At 62.6% G+C, this 19,722-nt stretch overlaps 1 protein-coding gene across 3 annotated transcripts in view; it reads left to right on the plus strand.

The window, feature by feature from the left end:
- Positions 1-19,722, plus strand: part of LGR6 (leucine rich repeat containing G protein-coupled receptor 6) — an 86,243-nt gene that overhangs the window by 58,155 nt on the left and 8,366 nt on the right. For 2 of the 3 annotated variants that reach the window (XM_072948848.1, XM_072948850.1), the window contains exons 6-14: positions 1,748-1,819; positions 14,379-14,447; positions 14,725-14,796; positions 14,964-15,035; positions 15,909-15,977; positions 17,057-17,128; positions 18,029-18,094; positions 18,854-18,925; positions 19,286-19,357. In XM_072948848.1, the coding sequence (XP_072804949.1) occupies positions 1,748-1,819; positions 14,379-14,447; positions 14,725-14,796; positions 14,964-15,035; positions 15,909-15,977; positions 17,057-17,128; positions 18,029-18,094; positions 18,854-18,925; positions 19,286-19,357 (636 nt within the window). The remainder of the gene's footprint in view (positions 1-1,747; positions 1,820-14,378; positions 14,448-14,724; positions 14,797-14,963; positions 15,036-15,908; positions 15,978-17,056; positions 17,129-18,028; positions 18,095-18,853; positions 18,926-19,285; positions 19,358-19,722) is intronic. The other variant, XM_072948849.1, reaches the window with a different exon arrangement.

A 19,722-nucleotide genomic window follows, 5' to 3' on the forward strand; every position in this document is an offset into this window, starting at 1 on the left:
CAATTTCCTTTTCTTGCCTGAAGATGTTTCTTAACCCTTGACCTTTCACAGCCTGGCGAGAAAGTGGCAGAATGTGGGGCAGCCTGCACCCGGTTTTCCTGCAGCAACACAAGCTCTGACCTGCGGGTTCTGCTCTCCCTCCAGGGAGTTTCTTCAGAGCTACCTTTCTGAATGCGTCTTCTGTCTCCTGTTTGGACGCCGTCCCTCAGAGACACCCATGCCCTGTGTGGAGGCACCTTTGTGTCCTCTGCTGTCTTGGCCGTTCGGTCTCGCCCAGCCTCACTCCGCACATCACCCAGCCTGTCTCTGACCCCAACCTGCCATCAGCAGCTCCCTGCCTCACGCTCGTTGGCTGGTTTTTCCAGGATGCAGTTTGGTCCTCAGTGTCATTTTCCCTTTCATTTAAACTTTCTGTCTTTGAAAGAGCGTCTGTTCGTGGCAGAAGGCAGTTGTGACAAACGTCCTCTGTCCCTCGCTCGCTCACCAGCTGCATTTCCTTCTGGGCCCGGACCTTTCCCTGCGTTTGCACCATCTCCCCTCTCCCTCCATCTCCGCGCCGCGTGGTCTTTGTTCTGGCTTCTGCTGTGTCATCTTTGGGCCCCTCAGCCCCCTCCAAGCGGCAGTTTGTGGGCCAGGTTGTGGGTAAATTAGGGCCTGCCCACCTGGCAGTGCAGGCAGGGGAGTGTGCTCTGAGGGTCTCTCCGCAGAGTCAGCCTGTGTTAGCTACAAGCTCACTCCCCGCGCCCAGGAGTTCCCTTGGGCTTCAAGTCGCTCCCCAATTCAGTGAGGAGCCTGGACCCTTCATGTCACTGCCTCCTTTTACCCGCCCCCTTGGAAGCCCACGCGCAGTGGGGAGAGAAAGACAGACTGGGGATTTCAGGGAGAGCCTTCGGGATTTGGGCTTTTTGCCAGTTCGATTTCTGGACCGAGAGGCCGACGAGGGGCCAGCACGTTTGCTCGGCCTCCAGTTCTGGCCGTTTGTCCACGTGAAGCTGTGTGTCTGCCCTTGTCTGTTGCTGCTTGTGGTAATTGCTGTGGGGCAGGAGCCTTGTTTCTGCTGTTTTCGTTCCTTCCATTGGGAGCCGGAGAACGGCAGGCCAGCACCTACTTTCAGTCACTCTTGACCTTGGGAGCCTCTCCCAGACTGACCTCCCGCCTCTCTCCCAACACGTGGTCCGGCCAAACCCTCACCATCCCGCACACCCCGCCGCCTCACCTGTGTCCTCCGCCCGGCAGGCCCTTCCCTCTGCGTGTCCGCACCGCGACCCTCGTGATCCCGTGCCAGACACGGCCCCCATGAAGCCCTCCCCGGCTCCTCTGGCCTCGCCAGTTGCCCGTTTCCGAAATCGCCCACAGCTCCCTCCAGCTCTAACAGAAAGCGCGGCCTTCAACTGCATGGGGTCTGCAGTGGTTTGCTGTTGGCTCCCAAAATGCGTCTGAGTCAGGCAGGTCCTGGGAGCAGGACCGCAGAGGAAGCCTCAGCCTCGGGCCCTGTCGCTGAGCCCCTCCCCACGGGCCTGGCAGGAGCCCGCTTCGGCCTTGGCCCGGGCTCCCCTCTGGCCTGTTCCTTCCATGAAATCTCAGCAGTGTCGCCCGTGGGCAGTCCTGCCTCGGAGGCTGTGGCTTCAGAAGTCCGTCCCGGCCCAGTCACTTTCTGGCCCCTGTGGTCACTCAGTCGGCGCGTCTGCTGCCCCTCCCCAGCCGGATGCGGGGGCACCTGTCCTGACACGTCTGTCCCCCCACACAGGCATCTGCACAACAATCGCATCGAGCGCCTGGGGGCCCACAGCTTCGAGGGGCTGCACAGCCTGGAGACTCTGTGAGTGCCGCGTTGTCGGGGGGGCACCCTGCTGCCTGGGGCCGGGGATCCCGCATCCTGGAGGGCGGGGGCAGCGGGCAGGCCAGCTGGACTGGGCTGCTGGGGTGTGGCCCTTCTCTGGAGTGTCACTCCCAGAGGATTCCTTCCTCCTTTGGGGGTTGGAGGTGCCCTCTGGGGTTCAGGGTGGCCCTGCCCACGGAGAGACCAGAACGATGAAGCTGTTAGACAGAAGTGGGACTGCCAGGAGAAGCTGGGCGAGTCTGGGTACGAAGCCTGGGAAACGGAAGGCTCGGGTGGGCCGAGGCGGACGTGGTGGCCGTCCCGACGGCTGCTGGAGGGGGATGCTTACAATGCCATCTGACTAGCTGAACGGCTGCTGGGCAGGGCACCCAGGCGGCACCCAAGCTGCTGGTTCTTGAAAAGCCGCATTATTCACGCATCATCATCCTGGAATTCGGTTCAGGTCAGAATGCACCCAAGCCCTCCCCCATCTCCTCTGGAGCCCACCAGTCCCTGGGGAGTGGGCTGTAGCAGCCCCAAATGAGCACAGAGCGGGCCAGGATAAGCACGCCGGCCCGCCAGCTGATCCCGCGGCTCCCACGAGCGGTGCGCTGGGGCGCGCGGAGAGGAGGCCCCCAGGTCACCGAGTGTGAGCCCCGGGCTGGGGAAGGGCTCCCGGTGTCAGGGGCCTGGTTAGGTTTCTCTCGCCCCCTGCTGTGCCCCCCAGTCACGCACCAGCCCCTCACCCCACACACAAGCGGCATTCTAGAGCTGCGAGGTTTCAGGAAACCAGAGAAGAAAACGCTGGGGTGAGTTGTGACCCGAGGAAGCAAGAGTTTGGGAAAACCATTTGGCAAATCCGAGCCAGAGGCCCGGGCCTGGGCTGTCTGCGTCTGCGGCGGCCGAGGGAAGGGGATGGGGAAGTGGAGACCAAGGCACGGGCTGTCCTGTGCTCCACCCGACAGGAAACACAGCAGAGCGGGGTCCAGCTCTCAGCTGACTGATGCCCGAATGTGGGGTGGGTGTGTGCCCCAGCTGGAGTCAGGAAAGCTGGGACCTCTCCTGACTGCTGTGTGCGGCATGGGCCGCGTGCCTCCCTCTCCAGCTGTCACAGGCAGCCAGACAGTGAAACTGGACAGTCAAGGCTGCTGGGTCAACACGCTGGGAAATAGAGGTCAGGGAGCTGGCGTGGCCACCACAGTTCCCCCCGACAGGGTGGAGTGGACCGAGGGCAGGTGAGCTGAGAAACATGCTTGGAGTCCCCAGCTACTCCTCAGCCTTCTGGGCATGTGTGCTCCGTTCTGGGAGCTGGGGAGCCCCACCGTAAGGACGGCCTTCACCCCTGAAGGCCGTGCCACAGCCGCCCCACCTTGGGGGATCAGGAGGTTGGGAGCACGTCTGGAGCTGCTGGGCACCGCAGAGCAGCAGGGCGTGCGCGCGTCTGCCCAGAAGCCGGGCTGGGCACACACTGGGTGGGGCTGGCACCCCTAAAAACCCACCTAGCAGCTATTTCTCCACTTCTGGGGCGCGCTGCTCTACTCCTTCCCAGCGAGGCCTGGATGGCTGCTCAGGCTGTCTGGCTTCGCGGGCGCTGGCCGAGCTACAGAGCAGCCCTGCCGCCAGTGCCCTGTTCCTATCCTCCGCTCGCCACGTGGCCCCGGCCTGCGCCCACTTTGCAGGTGGGTGGCCCAAGGCAGAGCGAACAGCTCCACGGAGGCAGAGCCGCCTGGCGGCCAAACCCGCCGCCCCCGCCTCAGACGCCCGCTCTCCGGGCTGGGCCCAGTCGTGGTCTCTGCGGGCCTGTCCACAGTCCTGGTGACGTGGCCTCACGGCACTGGCGCGTGGGTGACAGCTGACGGGTGTGGCGCTCAGACGGAGCCCGGTGCACTGTGCTGGGGACGTGCGCCCACCCACCTCCTCTCCACCTCCCCCCAGGGCCTCACTCTCGACACCCTCCTGCCCCTCCCTTGAGGGGCAGGTTCTTCTTCCAACTTTTGATCTGAAATTAAAACAGGGGAGAGGGTGCTCTTTATCCTCCATCACCCCAGAGCATGGCTGGGGGCCTGGGGGCAGCCAGATGTGCAGGGAGGAGTGGCTGGGAGAATAAAAGGAGGCAGGAGACGGCAAACCTTTCATTGCTGCATAGTTGGCTTGCTCTGCAGCTTTCACATGTGCCTCCTCAGGGCAGGGCAGGTGCCCCGGGGTCCCATCATCTGGGCCACTTAGGCCCTCTCATCTGTGCAGCGGAGGCAAGAGCAAACCCTCCTGCCTGAGCGCCGGGTTGGGTGGGTCTGCAGGCTCCTCTCAGGAGGGAGAGCGGCCCCCAGCCCTTCCCCCGGCCAGGGCGCGCATGCACGCGCACACGGCCACATGGCCACCCAGCCGCCGCACCACACGCAGGAGGGTGCGCAAGCCCGTCGAGCACACGCCGGGCAGCCCCCCCACAGCACGGGGGCACTCATGGCCACGTGGCTTCTGTCACAACCTCTGCGCTGGAGGCCCGGCTGCCCAGGTCCCACCCCGAGTCCACCTCTGTGAGCCGGGTTGGCCTGAGCAGGAGGCCTCCCCTCAGTGCACGGGCGCCCCCATCGGCACCTCGATGGGCCACATCAGAAGCCGAGGAGGAAGTGAAACCAGCACACCGAAGCCCTCTCTCCAAAAGAGCCGAGCAAGGCAAGGTGGCCGCAGGGCTGGGCCGGAGGGCTGCGTGGCTCTCTCGCGGAGCAGAACGAGCACGCAGGCCGCGGGGCAGCTCTGCGGAGGTGCGACCGCACCGGGAGAGGCTCTGGAGACAGCACTCCCGCTCCCCGAGGCCGTCGCCACCAGTCCCGACCTGCCAGGCAGACAGGGTGGGCTCTAGCCTGTGACCACGCCTCCCTTCTGCGCTGCCCCCCGGAAAACGCAGCACCAGAGGTGGGCCGGCCCAGCCTGTGAAGTACTCGCTCCAACACTTTCCGGAGGAGAGCAAACCCAGAGATGTGGGGTGAGGTGCCCGAGTTTCTACAGTTTGTACGTGACCGTCAACCACCAGAACCCCAACCTCCGGCTCCCGGGCGTGCAGATTGACTGCAGGACTTCCCAAGTGTCTGGGCTGAGAAGTGAGAGAAGGCAGGACCCCGAGCGGCTCTGGGAAGGTTCCCCAGGGCCCTTAGGTCAGTGTTTGGAAGTCATGCCTGGAGACCGAGGGTGGTGTTCAGGCTGTTGTGAGGCCCTCGAATCCCCAGCGTGGCACCACAGCGAGAGAGTGGGGAGCGCCTCACAGCCCCAAAGTGCCTGTCCCGGAGCCCGGGGCCCCGTGGGAGCTTAGCTGGCGCTGCTCTTCTCTCCTGCCCTCCCGCTTACTGCCCGAGGGACACAGCGAGCCTTTCCTCCCCGGCCCCCCTCCCTCCTTCACAGCGCGTCTGAAGGCAGCAGGAGGGTGCTGCCCATGGCGGCATTTCGTGGTGGCCCGTGGTGTGACCCATCTCCTGTGTGGGGCGGGCCGGGACGCCGGGGCAGTCAGGGCGTGGACACTGTGTCAGTTTCCTGTGGCTGCTGCAACACATCGCCACGAGCTTTGTGGCTTAAAAAATAGAAACCCAGAAATGTATTTCCACACAGTTTTGAAAGTCAGAAGTCGAAAGTCAGGATGTCGGCAGGGCTGGTTCCTTCGGGAAGGTCTGAGGCCTCTCCCGCCGCCTGGGGCTGTTGGCCATCCCTCGTGCTCCTGGGCTTGGGGGTGCGTCCTGGTCGTCTCCACTTCTGTCTTCTCATGGCCTCTGCAAGTATCCTCTTCTTATGAGGACGCCGGTCGTTGGGTTTGGGGCCCACCCTGGCAATCCAGGGACCCTGAGGAGATCCTTAATTACATCTGCAAAGACCCTTTTCCTCACTAAGGTCGCCCGCAGAGCTTCCCGGGGTAGGCCTGGGACGTGTGTTCTGGAGACTGCAGTTCAGTCCACCGCGGCTGCCCTCGGGTAGGCTCCGTGGCAGGGCCCTCAGGGGCCGTTGATGGGGGCAGGGGTCCAGACCGTCTGGGGGCACGTTAGTAGATGGGTCGGGGGTCCAGGGGAGTCTCGTTGGTTTGCCTCCTGGTTTTAAGGCAAGTGCCGATCGTTCCACAGGGAACTCCCTGCAGCTGAGAAAACTGAAATTTTTTCTGAAAGGCTGCTGCTTCTCCTGTCTCGTTTCTCACCCCCCACACCCGACCACTAGTTGAGGAAGACAAAGCAGGGGTTACATGTCTGTGGTCACAGGTGGGGAGGCTGAGGCGGACAGCGGCTGGCCTGCTCGAGGGACACAGCTCGTCAGAGCCAGGACGAGGGCGGGGCTGCCAGGCTTCAGCCCGTGCCAGCTGGTCAGAGCACGGCCTCTGAGGCTAACCCGTGAGACGTGAGGAATTCTCCCCTCACCAGTTCTTAATCATCTTACATTTGTGGGCTTATTAGCTGCAGTCTGGTGGGGGTTTGTGGCTCAGAGAAGAATTTATTTTCCATATAAAACTTTTCTTCTGGCTGTTCCCACAGAACCACTAATGACTTCTGACAGGCAGGAGACCCAGCTCCCAGTGCGTCTGCCGTGCGCCACAACCAGGGCGGGTCATCAGTCGTTCTCCCAGCAGACACCCCTCTCCCACCACCCGGCCCTGGGGTAGCCAAGCCCACCGTCCGTCCCTGCTGTCACCGCTTCCTTCCTCCCCAGCCGGCGGCAGCGCCGACGCTTCTGCTTGGAATGTCCCCTTGCCCCAGGCACCCGGCCAGCTGGTCTGGGATGGAGGGGGTGGGAAGCTGTGGGACGGGTGGGGAGCCCGCCTGGTGGGGCCCCCCCCCGCAGCCCCTGGGCCGCAGCTTCCCTGGCTGACACCGTGGAGAGTAAGGGAACTCAAGTCCGACCCTCAATCCCTGTGGGAAGGAGGAGCTGGCAGGAATCGGAGCTCACCACTCTTTTCTCTTCTGTTTCTCTAGTTCACTCGTTCCATGAATATTCACTGAGTGTCCAGTGTGGGCCAGCAACCGCACCACAGAGACCAAAGGGCTCTAGGCTGGGGGTCTTGAGGGCTTCTTAACTTACCACCAACACCCTGTGCCAGCATTTCTGCCCCCAGTACCCAAACTCCCGACCTTGGGACCCCCAGGCTCCACTCCTCCTTGCCTTGTCCCTCTGCGTCCCCAGCCAGCCTCACTCCTTTCCATCCTGAGCATTTGCTGATGATTCCAGCCCAGAAGTCATCTCTCTCCTGGATCCAGATGCGATACCCAGAGCTCCCACAGATCGTGGAACCCCCCGCCTCCCCACAGCCCCTGCACCGGAACCCCCTCCACCCAGAACACCCCCCACCAGAACCTCCCCTTGGTCCACCCACTGGAAGCACCGCGCCCCCCTGCGGAGACAGCTCTGCTCCCACGGCTGCTTAGGCCACGACCCTGGGTGACCCTCCCCTCTCACATCTCACATCCCACGTCCGAGCAGTCAGCAGATGTGCTCCATCTCTGAATGCTGACTTCAAACGCTGCTGTCACCAGGCTGGCCAAGTCTCCCCCGGTGATTGTGACGGGCTCTGGTCTGGTGACCCTTTTCATCCTGTCCTCTGCAGCCTGTACCTGACACAGCAGACCAGGTCATGCCGCCCCTCTGTTCAAACCCTCCAATGTCTCCCGGCCACTCTGGAAAGAAGCCAGTGCTGCACTGGCCTTGGCCTCGCCGTCCTCGGTCTGCCCCACCAGGAGGGGCTCTCACACAGCACTGCGCTGGCCTCAGGACCTTTGCGCTGGCTGTCTCCTTTGTCTGGAATGCTCTCTCCATAGTCAGGGCTCCGTTCAGCTATCATCTTGTAGTGAGGTCCTCCCCTACCATCTTGCAGCTTCTTCCTGGCCTTCCCCACCCTTTCCTGTGTCGTTCTCTGCACGGCACTACCACAGTCTGATAGCCTATGTTGTTTGTTGACCGATCTCATCCGTCATGTGTCCCCATCCCTCCTGAGTTCTGTCCACTGTGGTCCTTGCTGCACCAGCCATGGGCTGCATAGGGAGGTGCTCGATGAGTACTTGTTGGACAAATGAGTGGATGTGTGGCCCCTGATTCCTCTCTGGGCTTCAGCTTCTCTCCCTGAGCTGTGAGCATTGGACGATCTAGCCTCCAGGGACCCCCAGCTCTGAGCACCCATACCCAGACCTCCCCCCTGAGCGCAGCTTAATCACCCACAGCCCAGGGGTAGCACAGATGCCCCGTGCTCTCTAACTTCAAGAAACGCCCTGGATGTCGGCCGAACCCACCAGGATGTCCCTCGTCCTTGTCTTCAGTGAGGTCCTTTCCCAACAGTCCTGTGGTTCAGACTTTAGGGCCCTGGCTTCAGATCAGCCGTGCTCTGCTCTGGGCAAGAGCACCTCAGAGCCTTCAGGCCCCCCGACTGGCGGGCCCACGGTGTCCAGGTGAGGGCAAGCTGCCCACACCGGCAGGACCCGGTCCTGCTCTGGTGTCGTGTCTTAGAGTGACAGGGCTTTTCTTTCTGGGGAAGGTGCTGAGAATGTGGACCGTCGACAAACCTCGATTCAAAGAGCGTGGGTTAAGCTGTGTTGTGGTCACGCGACGGCTGGGGTAAGGGCTGCTGGAAGAAGTGAAGGGGGTGTTCTGGCTCAGGATGAGGGTGGGGGCGCGGCCCCGGGCACCACAGAGCCTGCCTGTGGGGAGTCCAGGCAGAGGCCAGGCCTGGCCAGCTGGGGCCAGGGCTGGTCCCGGGGCGGGGTGAACTATTAGCTCCCCGTTCCCTTCCGGTCTCGGCTTCTCCGGTCTGATGCCTCGTTAGCGCAGCTTGTCATCTCAGTGTCAGAACCAGCCGATTTGCCGACCAACCATTCAGACCAGCCTCGCTGCTGCTCCAGGTGCTTAGTGCGCTGTCTCCCCGGCGCTGCCGGGAAGAGGGCGCAGGTGAGGGAGAGGGGAAGGAGGCCACGTCTGTCTCTCCTAGAACCTGAGGACAGTTTTACTAATCGCTGTGCTTCTAATGGGTGGCCTGTTACGCAGGCTGTTTAGACAGTAAAACAGTGCTTTTAGTTATAACGCTGGTTCCTGGCTCCCCAGCGCATCTGCCCCAGGTGTGTGGGGTCAGATTCAAGGCCCAGGCTCGGCAATCAAGTCACTGCTCAGCAGCTCTCCCGCCTCCACTCCCGCCTCCGGGACATAAAAGTGGCTCGGGGTTTACAGTCTCCCAGAAACGTCTGTTTTGTGTTTTGCTTGGGAGCTGGGCTCACCCACATTCCTCTGTGTGCCTCTATCTGTGATCTAGTGATGAGCAGATTCCAGCCTTGAGAGCAGACGGGTAAGCGGAAACCCAGTTAATGAGATGATCCTTTGTGGCTGTGAAGAGTAGAGACCACTTGTGTGTCTGCCGTCTGTTCTGGAGCCTCGTGTCCCGGAAAGGAGGAGGAGGAGGGGGAGTCGCGTTGTGTGAGCGTCTACCCGGCAGGCTCTGGACCAGGCGGCAGAGCTGCCCTGTGCCAGGGTCCTCGGCTCACAGGCGCAGAGCTGTGACTGGTCCCAGAGGACAGGACCTCTTCCACTGTAAAGCAGAAATCCATCCAATGACCCTGGCCTCCAGGTCAGGGTCGTTGGCTTGGACCGGCTCAGAAGCAGCCGGGAAAAACTGGCCCCTCTGTCTGTCCTCCTTCCTGGACTCCCTAAAACCTTGCTCTGGCCCCACTGCTCAGAGCCCAGCGGGAGGCACTCTGTGTGGCTTGCAGGATGTGTTAGCCAGAAGCTTGCAAGACTGGCTTCGGGTCCAGGTGCTGGGACGTGCAGGGAGAGACCGTCTCCCTCCCAGCCTGTTTCCTCATCAGCAGAAATAAGAGGCTGGACACAGTGACCGTCACCTCCTGTGCTGTGCTCTGAAACTGCAGTGGGGGTCCCGGGGGTCCCAGGAGTGGCCGTTTCTGCACAGCCATACAGAAAGGAGAAACACAGGGACTTGGGTCCCTGAGCGCCACGTGGCTGGGGTCTTCTCAGCTGCTTTTACTGGCTGCTCCAGCCATCAGCCCTGCTTGGATGTGGGGTAAAGCCACCGAGCAGAGACGAGGGACAGCCGCGGACAGCCGTAGCTTCCAGACGCGCCCTGGCTGGATCTGGGAACACTTCTCTTCAACCTCAGCCCTTCCTGTCTGCTCCCAGCTCCCAGGAGCAGACAGAACAGTCCACTCTTCCTGGGCTTCTGGCTGATTCTGGGCTGTTAAAGATAATAGACCACAATCCATGGGCGGGTTTTCCAGCCAAAGTTCAGGGCGTGGTGAACCACCTGCCATGGAAGAGTCAGACTAAAGCAGCTTGGGCCTTGGGAGGCCTTTCCTGCAGCTTCCTAGAGCCTGCAGGTGGCTGTTCTGTGAGTCCTGAGCCGACGGCGGTAGGCACCACTTCCACCCTTCTTCCCCAGAGAGGCTGGCATGTGGCCACACCAACCACGGAAGCTGGGAGACACCAGCTGCGTCCTGCTGTTCCTCTGGTCACTGCAGGACAGCACTGTCCAGCAGCACCTCCCATGAGAATGGAAAGGTTCTGAATATGGCAGCTGCAGTGTGGCTGGGAAAAACAAGGGCTGAACGTCCAGTTTTATTAACGTGTGATTAAATTCTGTAGCTCCCAGGGCAGTACAGCCATGGGGAGGAGGGTGGTTCGGGTGGACAGCGGTTCCGGCCACGGCCATTTAACAACTAGGGGTGTGGGCAGCTTGCGTTACACGTGTGCCCAAGTCCCTCAGCCGAACAGCAGGTGTGGCGGAGCATTGCCTCTCGGGCTGCGGTGGGAGTCAAGGTCCTTCAAGCAGGGCACGCAGCCTGGCAAGTGTCCGAGGACAAGCTGGAGCAGACGCAGCCCCCCCCCGCCCCCCAGGTCGGGCCCTTTGCCCAACCAGACCACACCGCTGTTCTCTCCAAGCCCCGAGTGCTCTTCCTCTAGACCGCGCTCTGCTCCCCCCGCGCCTCCCTTCTCCTCCCCGAGGCCCCACCCTGCCGGCAGGACCTGGTCCCAGTGCCACATCTCCACCAAGGGCCCGGTCTTCCCAGCCTCACCACCGCCCGGTGCCTGGGTCCCGCAGGCCCGCCCGCGTCCACTGACTGAATGGGGGTTTCTCTGCTCTCTCCCTTCCCACTTGGCCCAGTGGGGTCCTCTGTGTTTGGGCGGGTGAGGCAGACACCGTTGACCTACACTGGATCCACTGGGACAGAGAGGGCTGCCGGGGGGGCTCTGGACAGTTATGGCTGGCGGTCCATCCACGCGGCGCCAAGTGCAGTGGGGCTTCTACCCGCGTCAGCAGCTCTGCGGAGACACCCAGAGGGGCACAGGCAGGCCACCTCTTTGGCGTGTGGTTTGCAAAATTCTTTTTGATGTTTGTATAATTTTTACTCTCCCACATTTTTCTACAAAAATAGCCTTTTTGTTCACATGCCTTTCACCATGGTCCTTTTCCCACTGTCTGTTAGGCCGCTGCTGGCACCGTTCCTGACCAGAAGCTGCCGAGGAGGCCTGGGACCATGCAGTCTGGCTGCCTGGTCGTGGGCCAAGGAAGTGTAGAGGGGCCGGTGATAGCAGGGTCCCAGGGGACCTGTCCCGTGGTCTCGGGCCCTGAGGGTCCTGCTCAGGACGGTCTGGTGCCTTTGTGACATCAACTCCAAACCTCAAGGCTGCCCAACCTCCCCCCAACCCCGATCTCCAGATTCCTTTGAGATTCCGTTAGTGTTTCTCATTAATCAACTCATCTCACCGTTTCATTCACTCGTTTGCTCGTGAAACAAGTGCTCTGTGCCAGGGCGCCTCTGGTGCTTAAACTAGCAAACAGCGAAGGTTCTGTTTTCAGGAAACGTTCATTCCAGTCGGTTGGAAGTAAAATGAACAAGTGTCTGTCAGATGTCAATGTGTTATGTGAGAAAAAGAAAGCAGGGTGTCTCACTGTGTGTCACTGCACCACACGTCACCCAAGAACCGAGAGGCTCAAAACAACAGCTAGCAACTTCTCCTGGATCTGTGGAGCGGCTGGGCACTCATCCGGGCAGACCTCCTGCTGGAGGGACTGGTCACAAAGGCTCTATCTGCGGGAGGCCCCACAGGGCCGGAGGCGAGGACGCCCCCCACGTCCGGGGCCACGGTGCCTGCCGTCGGCTGGCCCGCCTTCTCCGTGTAGCTCTGTCATCCAGGAGGGAGGCCGGCCGGGCGTCCTTACGGGTGCAGAGAGCATTCATACTCCGTGACTCAGGTCCTATAGTGTCACCTCCGCCCCGTTCTGCTGGTCAGTGCCCACGAGGTCAGGCCAGTCTCAAGGAGCCCCCTTGACAGGAGAGGCCACAAAGGCCTTGGGGCCACCTTTTCTGCCAGCTTTCTGGAGCTTTCGCCGACAGGTGACACCACAGGAGGTGACAGCGTGCAGTGTGCTGGTGTGATTCACGTCCCCGCTGCAGAACGACTAGACTCGAGGCCGCCTCGCACCTGCCACACTGGGCAGGGGACAGTGGACCGTGGGGTCTGCTGGTTCAGCCCGGGGTCGGGAGAGCCCTCCTGCAGGGGTGCAGTTCAGGGGGAGACCCTCGTGAATTGGGGGCAGCGTGCAGGTGCCGGCAGGTTTCCCACCCTGAGCAGGAGATCCGGGGCCAGACCAGGGCAGGTCTTTGCACTGAAGGTAGAACTGTGGTGTTGTGGCTTTTGCGTGAAGAGGCTTCCATGCTACGCGTGGGAAATCTGGTCCTCCCTGGATGAAGGTGGAGAATTCCTGGGTGGGCTGAGCCAACTCAGAGGGCCACAGGATTTGGAGATGGGACATGAGGGAGAATCATTTATGCATCTAAGGCTGGAAAGATTTCATCTCCCTCACTCCTGCTGCTGGCAGCCCCAGCTTCCACCCCTCTGACTTTCTGGGCCCCTTCAGTCGCCCACAGCAGATCTGCAGGGACTTGGAAACTCCTTGAGAACCCCCAGTTTCAGTGGAAGTGCTTTGCACATGTCCGGCCCTGGGCTTGCCTCCCCTCACTGGCCAGGAGCCATTCTGAGCAGGTCCAGGGGAGGGCGTCTGACTGAGAGCAGGATGGGCCAGGGTGGGGCCAGGGTTTACACCCTGATTACCCCAGGTCACCAGGGTCTGAGCACAATCGGGAATCAGTGTGTGTGTCGGGGTACAGTCACCCGGCTCCCTGCCTGCCAGACGCTTGTCACGGCCCCGCTGGCCCTGCCGGCCGGGTTCCTGGCTCTACCTGTGGACTATTAAGTGTAATGACCTGTCATGTGGTGGAACCTAGTGTTTGCCAGACAGCCTGCTGCATCTCTGTAACTAAAGGGCCTCCCTCCGCGCAGCGCCTGCCCTGGTGTCGGACGGTCCTCCTGAACACTGCCAGGGCAAGGGGGGCTCTAAAAGGCTGAGAAGATGGCCTGGGTCATCCTGGGGGCTCAAGAGGGACAAGGCAGCTGAGCCCTGCCCCACTCTGGCCAGAGCCGGAGACGCCGACTCTGGCCACAGGTCCAGAGGCCCCGAGAAGCAGCTCATCCCCACACGGGGCTGACACACTGGGTCCTAAAGCTCCGGACGCTGACACCTGCTCTGAGGCCCCTCGTAGGAGTGGTGGGGTCCTGCCCCATGGCATCGGGGGACTTGCTCTGAAAGCCCTCTGTGGCCCGTTCCCCGCCTCTGAGGCTCTGCTCCTGCCTGTCACCAGAACGCACCCCGTTGCCTGGGAGCTGGGCTCCGGACCTCTCCCGAGGACAGTCAGATTCGCTCCTGGGCCCTTGCATTTCCATCCTCCCTTTGCTCCGCCATCCACAGAGGTCACTGACACAGAAGACCCGTAGGGGGTCTTAGGGGTCAGTATCTCGTCCCGTCGCCTGGACACAACTGTCACACCTGCCTTCACAAACACCAGTCACCTGTCACCTGGAGACTTTTCTGTGGGACACGCTCCTGGGCCTGGAGTGACTAGGGTGAATCTTTCAGTTTAAAAGGGTTCTGTCACATTATGTCTAAAGGTTGTGCACATTTAAGTTCCACCAGCAGGTCATTAGAACGCTGCCTCCCCACACCCTGGCCAGCTGGGGCTGCCGCCACTCGTGGAAGTCATTTCCATTGTTTTCTGATAATACACGATATGTGCTCACTGTAAATTAAAAAAATCAGGCCACGCAGAAAAGGGTAAGAGAAAATAAAGATCAGCTGTGTCCGCTGCCCACAGGTAAGGACTGTCCGTTTGTGCAGAAGGCGACGGCGAAGGCCACAGGTAGCCAAGGTAGTCACCTGAGAAACCTTCCTGAGTCCCTAGTGCTGGTGACGAGATGTTGACAACTGCCCCCTTCCCCCTCTGCCCCCTCCCCAGCCACTGATGTCTCCAGAGGCTTGAGACAGTTTCCTCAACCAGTGGGGACTGTTCGGAGGGAGCTGGTTCCAGATGTCCCCTCAAAGCAGATCTGCAGGGAGGTGACGGAGGAGGGACAGTCCAGAAACGTGCTCCCCGGCGCTGGCACTGGACCTGGCAGATTGGAAAGCCCGTCTTTCCCGTGGGCCCCAGACCCGAGCGTCCGTCTCTCGGGGCCCCTGCAATGACTGCACTGCCTTCCTTTCCAGAGACCTGAATTACAACGAGCTGTGGGAGTTCCCTGTGGCCATCCGGACGCTGGGCAGGCTGCAGGAACTGTAAGCTCCCCGTGCGGTTCTGGGGCGTCCTCTGTGCCCAAGGGCAGCCTGGGCCTCCCACGGCCTCACCCCACCCTCCCCAAGGCTCACCCTCTCTCCTTCCCACGTGGCTGAGCAAATGAGGAAAGTCACAGGCAGGGTTGGACCCTGGAGTGTCCAGGCTGGCATCCCTGTGGTCCCACGGCCCTTTGCTTGGCTGTTGGAGAGCATCCATCATCCCGCGTCTGTCCTGCCCAACCGCCCTCCACCTCCTCCTGATCCATGTGTTGCCTTCCAGGGGTTTCCATGACAACAACATCAGAGCTATCCCAGAGGAGGCCTTCCTGGGGAACCCTCTGCTACAGACGATGTGAGTCCCTCTTCTGGCAGTGTCTGGGGGGAGGACAGCGTTGGGAGGTAGGACTTGGGGGACTCCCCCACAGCTCTTCCCTGGTGTCCACGGTGGGGGAAGAGCAGGGACCTGCCTTGGTCCCAGCAGGGAGACTTGAATGAAGGAATTCGGTCTCTTTCTTCCAGACATTTTTACGATAACCCAATCCAGTTCGTGGGGAGGTCGGCATTCCGGTACCTGCCCAGACTGCACACGCTGTACGTCAGCACCTCTGCCCCAGCCCTTCCCGCTGCCTCCCACCTCCTCCCTGCGGACCCCGGACCGCAGTCTCAGGGCCGCAAGCCTCCGCGTGGCCCAGGCCTAGTCCTGGGCCTGCCTGGGCTCACCGGCCTCCCCGACATCAGACCCCAGAGCCTCTGAGTCACGCGGCTGAAGGTCCACAGCCAGCATGGCTTCTCCGGGGACCCCGAGCCTGACCCTGAGGCCCTTGCTGCATGATGGGCCTTCCCTTCAGCCCGAAGGATCCCTGGTCTCCTCTCTCCAACGGTTTTAATTCCCACTCCAAGTGCCACGTCTCCAGAAGACCCCCCCGGGCGACACCCCACCCTCGGCAGCACTGGCGCGGCTGAGACGTCAGGGCTCGTCCCGCTCTCACGCACTCCGCCCTGCACCGCGTGGGTGCTGCCGAGGCTCTCCTGCAGGGGAGGGACCAGGACCCCTCACCCGCGGGGTGGGCTCCTGCCGTGCGCAGGCCTTGTGGTCCCACCGAGACGGCGCGGCCGGAAGGGAGGAGCCGTCAGTCCCAGAGAACCTGCAGGGAAGCCCTGAGCGGACCGTTCAGGGGAGACCCGCTCTCTGAGGAGCAGCTGGGCAACCAAACACTTTTTCAGAAGCCCTCAAGCCGCTGCCTTTTAAAGGGGCAATCCCCACGGTCTTGCCCGTGTTTGGGGCCCCCGGGGCCTGCCGGGCTTGGCAGAACTGGCTTAGGGAAATGGCAGTGTGGAGCTGGGCCTGAGCAGCTGGGTCACTGGAGGGAGGTGGGGGAGGATGGCGTTCCCCAGGAGTGGAGTCCCTGCAGGGAGGTCCCCAGAGCTGACCCCACCCTCTGAGCTCTGTGTCTTCATTTCCAGGTCCCTGAATGGCGCCACGAACATCCAGGAGTTCCCGGATCTCAAAGGCACCACCAGCCTGGAGATCCTGTGAGTGGACACTCTTGCCCCCATCTCGTCTGGCCCCGTTGCCCCCGGGAGCCCTAGACTCTCTGCTCCCCACACCGGGCCTTTTGCTGTTGGCTCCAGCCTGGCCCCAGGGGCCTACAGCCGCCTCCTGACCTGGCTCTGCTACAGGCCAGGCCGGAGTGGCCAGTGGTTCAGGGGTGAGGAGGCTGGTCCTCCCTGCTTTTCCATCCTTGGACTTCTCAGGCATGACCTCAGAGCTCCCCACCCCAAGCCGTGGTGCACTGAGGACCCTCGAGGGGCGGGAGTCTGTGACACCCACCTCCTTCTCTGCTCTGAAGCTGGATTCCAACAAAGACTTTCTCGCAGTTTCCACTTTCTGTCTGGTAGAGCAGGGGAGGGCGTCCGAGCACAGTAGGCCCTCAGAACACTTTGAGAAGATGGGCAGGACAGCCGTGCAAACGCCCAGAGTGAGCGTCAGGAGGTCGGCTGTGTCCCCGCCTCGCTGGGCCGCGGGGACTGGAGCTCCCTTTGTGCCCCTATTGTCTGCCCCAGTGGACTCGCGAGCATCTGAAAAATTTTCCATGAGGGAAGTAACAGTTCCCCCAGGACGACCTTGGCCTTGGGGCTCTCCTGGGACACCCTGTCCCTAAGGCCGGCTGCTGTCCAACCTGCCCACAGCCTGCTCACCCGCACTGCGCCCCCAGGCACAGGGAGCAAGCTTTCGGCTTGCTTCCCACAGCTCCCTTGGTGATGGTTTTTCTGTCCACTCCCCGTCCGTGGCCACCCCTCCTCTCTGTGGGGAGCAGAGAAGAATCTGGGCCCTGTGTGGCTGGAGACACTGGGAGACATGGGAGGGACCTGATGGGGTCAGGAAGGGGCTGCCTGCAGGACCATCTGCCAGGCAGAGCCCCAGCTGTGCCCCTAGTCTGCCCAACCCGCACCTACGCTGGTCCCAGGGAGGCGCCTTCTCTCCTCACCCCACCCCGCCCTGGCCCCCCACCTCTCTTTGGTCAGCTCCCAGGTCAGCGTCAGGCCCCGGCAGAGGGACAGCTGGGCCTGGGCCTGGGCCTGGCACAGCTCCGCCTCCATTCTCCCTGCAGGACCCTGACCCATGCGGGCATCCAGCAGCTCCCCCTGGGGGTGTGCCAGCAGCTGCCCAGGCTCCGAGTCCTGTGAGTTCCCCACGCATCCTCCAGTCTGGGCTGGGCCCTTCCCACCTCTGGCCCCTTGGTCACCCTTCCTGGAGGGTGGACAGCTTGGGCCCTCGTCTCTCGTTCAGGGAAAAGGATGTGGTCTCCTGGGTCGGGCTGGGGTTGGAGCCCAGCTCTGCCGCTCACTGGCGTTGGCACCCGGGCTCACGCTTCAGTGTCTCGCAGCTTCAGCTGTTTTGTCTGTGATACGTTTATGAGGGTTGAAAGAATACATGTAAAGCACCCAGCACACAGTGGGCCCTCCGAAAGGGGCTCCGGTAAGGCACCCAAGCCTACCTGGGAGGTCTGACCTGCTGGGACCACCCAGCACACAGTGGGTCCTCCGAAAGGGGCTCCGGTAAGGCACCCAAGCCTACCTGGGAGGTCTGGCCTGCTGGGGCCGCGGAGGCATCTGCGTGTCCTGTGCCGTCAGGCAGCAGCCTCCCCCCAAGTCTGCCTGGACACTGAGGCTGCTCACCACGCACCACAGCCCACGGCAAGACGGGGCGCCCAACACGGGCCGGCGCCAGGTGTGTCCAGGGATGGAGCTCTGGGCTGGCCGTGCCACTGACAGGCAGCGTGTCCCTGGGCAGGCCCTGCCCTCTCTGTGTGCCTCAGTCTGACGAGGGTCTGGGCCAGGTGACCCTGGGGGCCCGGCTCATCGTCCTGACGTGTGTGTCCCCTCTGGGGCCGTTCCTCGCCTGCACGCCCCTCGCTTCCTGCTCCCCGCCCCCAGGACCTCCCAGGGCCCTGCAGTGGGGAGGCACCTGGGGTGGGCGGAGGCTGAAGGGGGTCCACTGAGGAAACGTTCCCTGGCTGAGGCATGTCCGCAGCCGGGTCCAGGGACCCCAGCTCACCCTGGCCTGGTCTCCCTCTCCCCAGGGAGCTGTCCCACAATCAGATACAGGAGCTGCCCAGCCTGCGCGGGTGTCGGAGGCTGGAGGAAGTGTGAGTCTGGGCGCGGTCGACCTCTCTCCCTCCGTCCCCGGGTTCGCTGAGCCCCGAGATTAGGAGGGATGTCACAGATGACAGTCCAGGAGCCGGTGCCCAGAAGGTGGCTCCTCGGGGGTCAGCGCAGCACACGATGGGCAGTGGCTCGGGGCCAGAGGTGCGGTTTCCCATAAACACGCACGTGCACGCATACCCAGGGTGGGTGGGGCCTGAACGGAAGCTTCAGCAGGGACCTGGAGCTCTTCACAAATTCCCTAGGCTTCGCTCACCAGGGCCTCCTGCCCTCTGTGTCTGTGCCCTGTTCCCGGGCAGCGCAGGGGAGAGGCGGGGGCCTGTCCTGCTTGTCTTGGTGCTGGAGGAAGGAGGGCCTTCACTGTTGCCGAGGCCCAGAGTCCGCCTCTCACTCAGACGCCAGTCCACTGAGCTCTGCTTCCCAGCCTGGGCCACCGGGGGCTGGGCCGTGGCCTGCTGCCGGGCTAGGGTCTGAGGGTGAGGTCAGCTGGGCTGGGAGCCAGGCCCGGTGGGAACCCTGGAAACTGACCCCTTCTGGGGCCACAGGGACGGCTTTGTGGCTTCGTGGCTTCGTCTGCAGACCCACTTCCCCAAGCCACCCGATCCCTGGGCTCTGTTTGACTCTGAAGACTTCCTCGGGCTGGGCTCTTCCCACGCCAGGAGGAGTGGGGGCCTCTCCTCTCCTCCTCCCAGTACGGAGGGGTCTGGGCCTGTGGGCTCATCCAGCCTCTCTTGCTGCCCTAGTGGCCTCCGGCACAACCGCCTCTGGGAGATTGGAGCCGACACCTTCAGCCAGCTGACCTCCCTGCGTGCCCTGTGAGTGCCGGGGGTAGCCCTCCCCTCCCTGCCTGGCCGTACCCCGTGAGGACCCCCAGCACCCAGGGGTTGGTGGCCTGCATGCAGGCTCTGCACCCCTGGCCCCTGTGCACGTGGGAGGAACTGCCTCCCCGCCACACGGCTTCTCGGGCCACTTCTCCTGCTGCTGGCGGAAGGGGGTCATGCAGCTCTGAGGCCAGGCCCCCTTTCGGGGGCCACAGCCAAGTCGGGAGCTGGCCAGCGGGTGCCTCCCCTTCCTTCAAGGCTGAGGGTCCTGCTCCAGGGGTGGCTCAGGTGGGGGCAGATGAGGGGGAACCTGGGACATCACTGTCCCCTCCTGTCCATCCTCTCTGCCCATAGGGACCTGAGCTGGAATGCCATCCGGTCCATTCACCCTGAGGCCTTTGCGACCCTGCGCTCCCTGGTCAAGCTGTGAGTGCCCGCTGCCCTCTCCTCCTGGGTGCTGAGGCCAGCCGGGACTGTGGGCTGGCCCGTGGGGGCAGGAGGGCCTAGCCCGGGGCGGGACATGCACACCTGTTGCTGCATGTCCTGGGGCATGGGCTCTGGCCAACCAGTCATTCCCAGCCCATCTGACCGACTGTGGGGCCCGATAAATGGAGAGCCTGCCTCCTGCAAGCCCCACAGCGTCCCCGCACAGCCTCAGCCCCCAGCACCACTGGCCGGGTGGGGATGGGGTGGCTGCAGATGTGGGGGCCGGGGCTCAGCGGGCCCCTGCGTGAGCATCACCCCAGGGGCTGCCATTCTGTAGGGCAGCATCATGGGTCCCCAGAGTCACA

The sequence above is a fragment of the Vicugna pacos genome, chromosome 23, assembly GCF_048564905.1.
Source record: "Vicugna pacos chromosome 23, VicPac4, whole genome shotgun sequence".
Taxonomy (NCBI): domain Eukaryota; kingdom Metazoa; phylum Chordata; class Mammalia; order Artiodactyla; family Camelidae; genus Vicugna; species Vicugna pacos.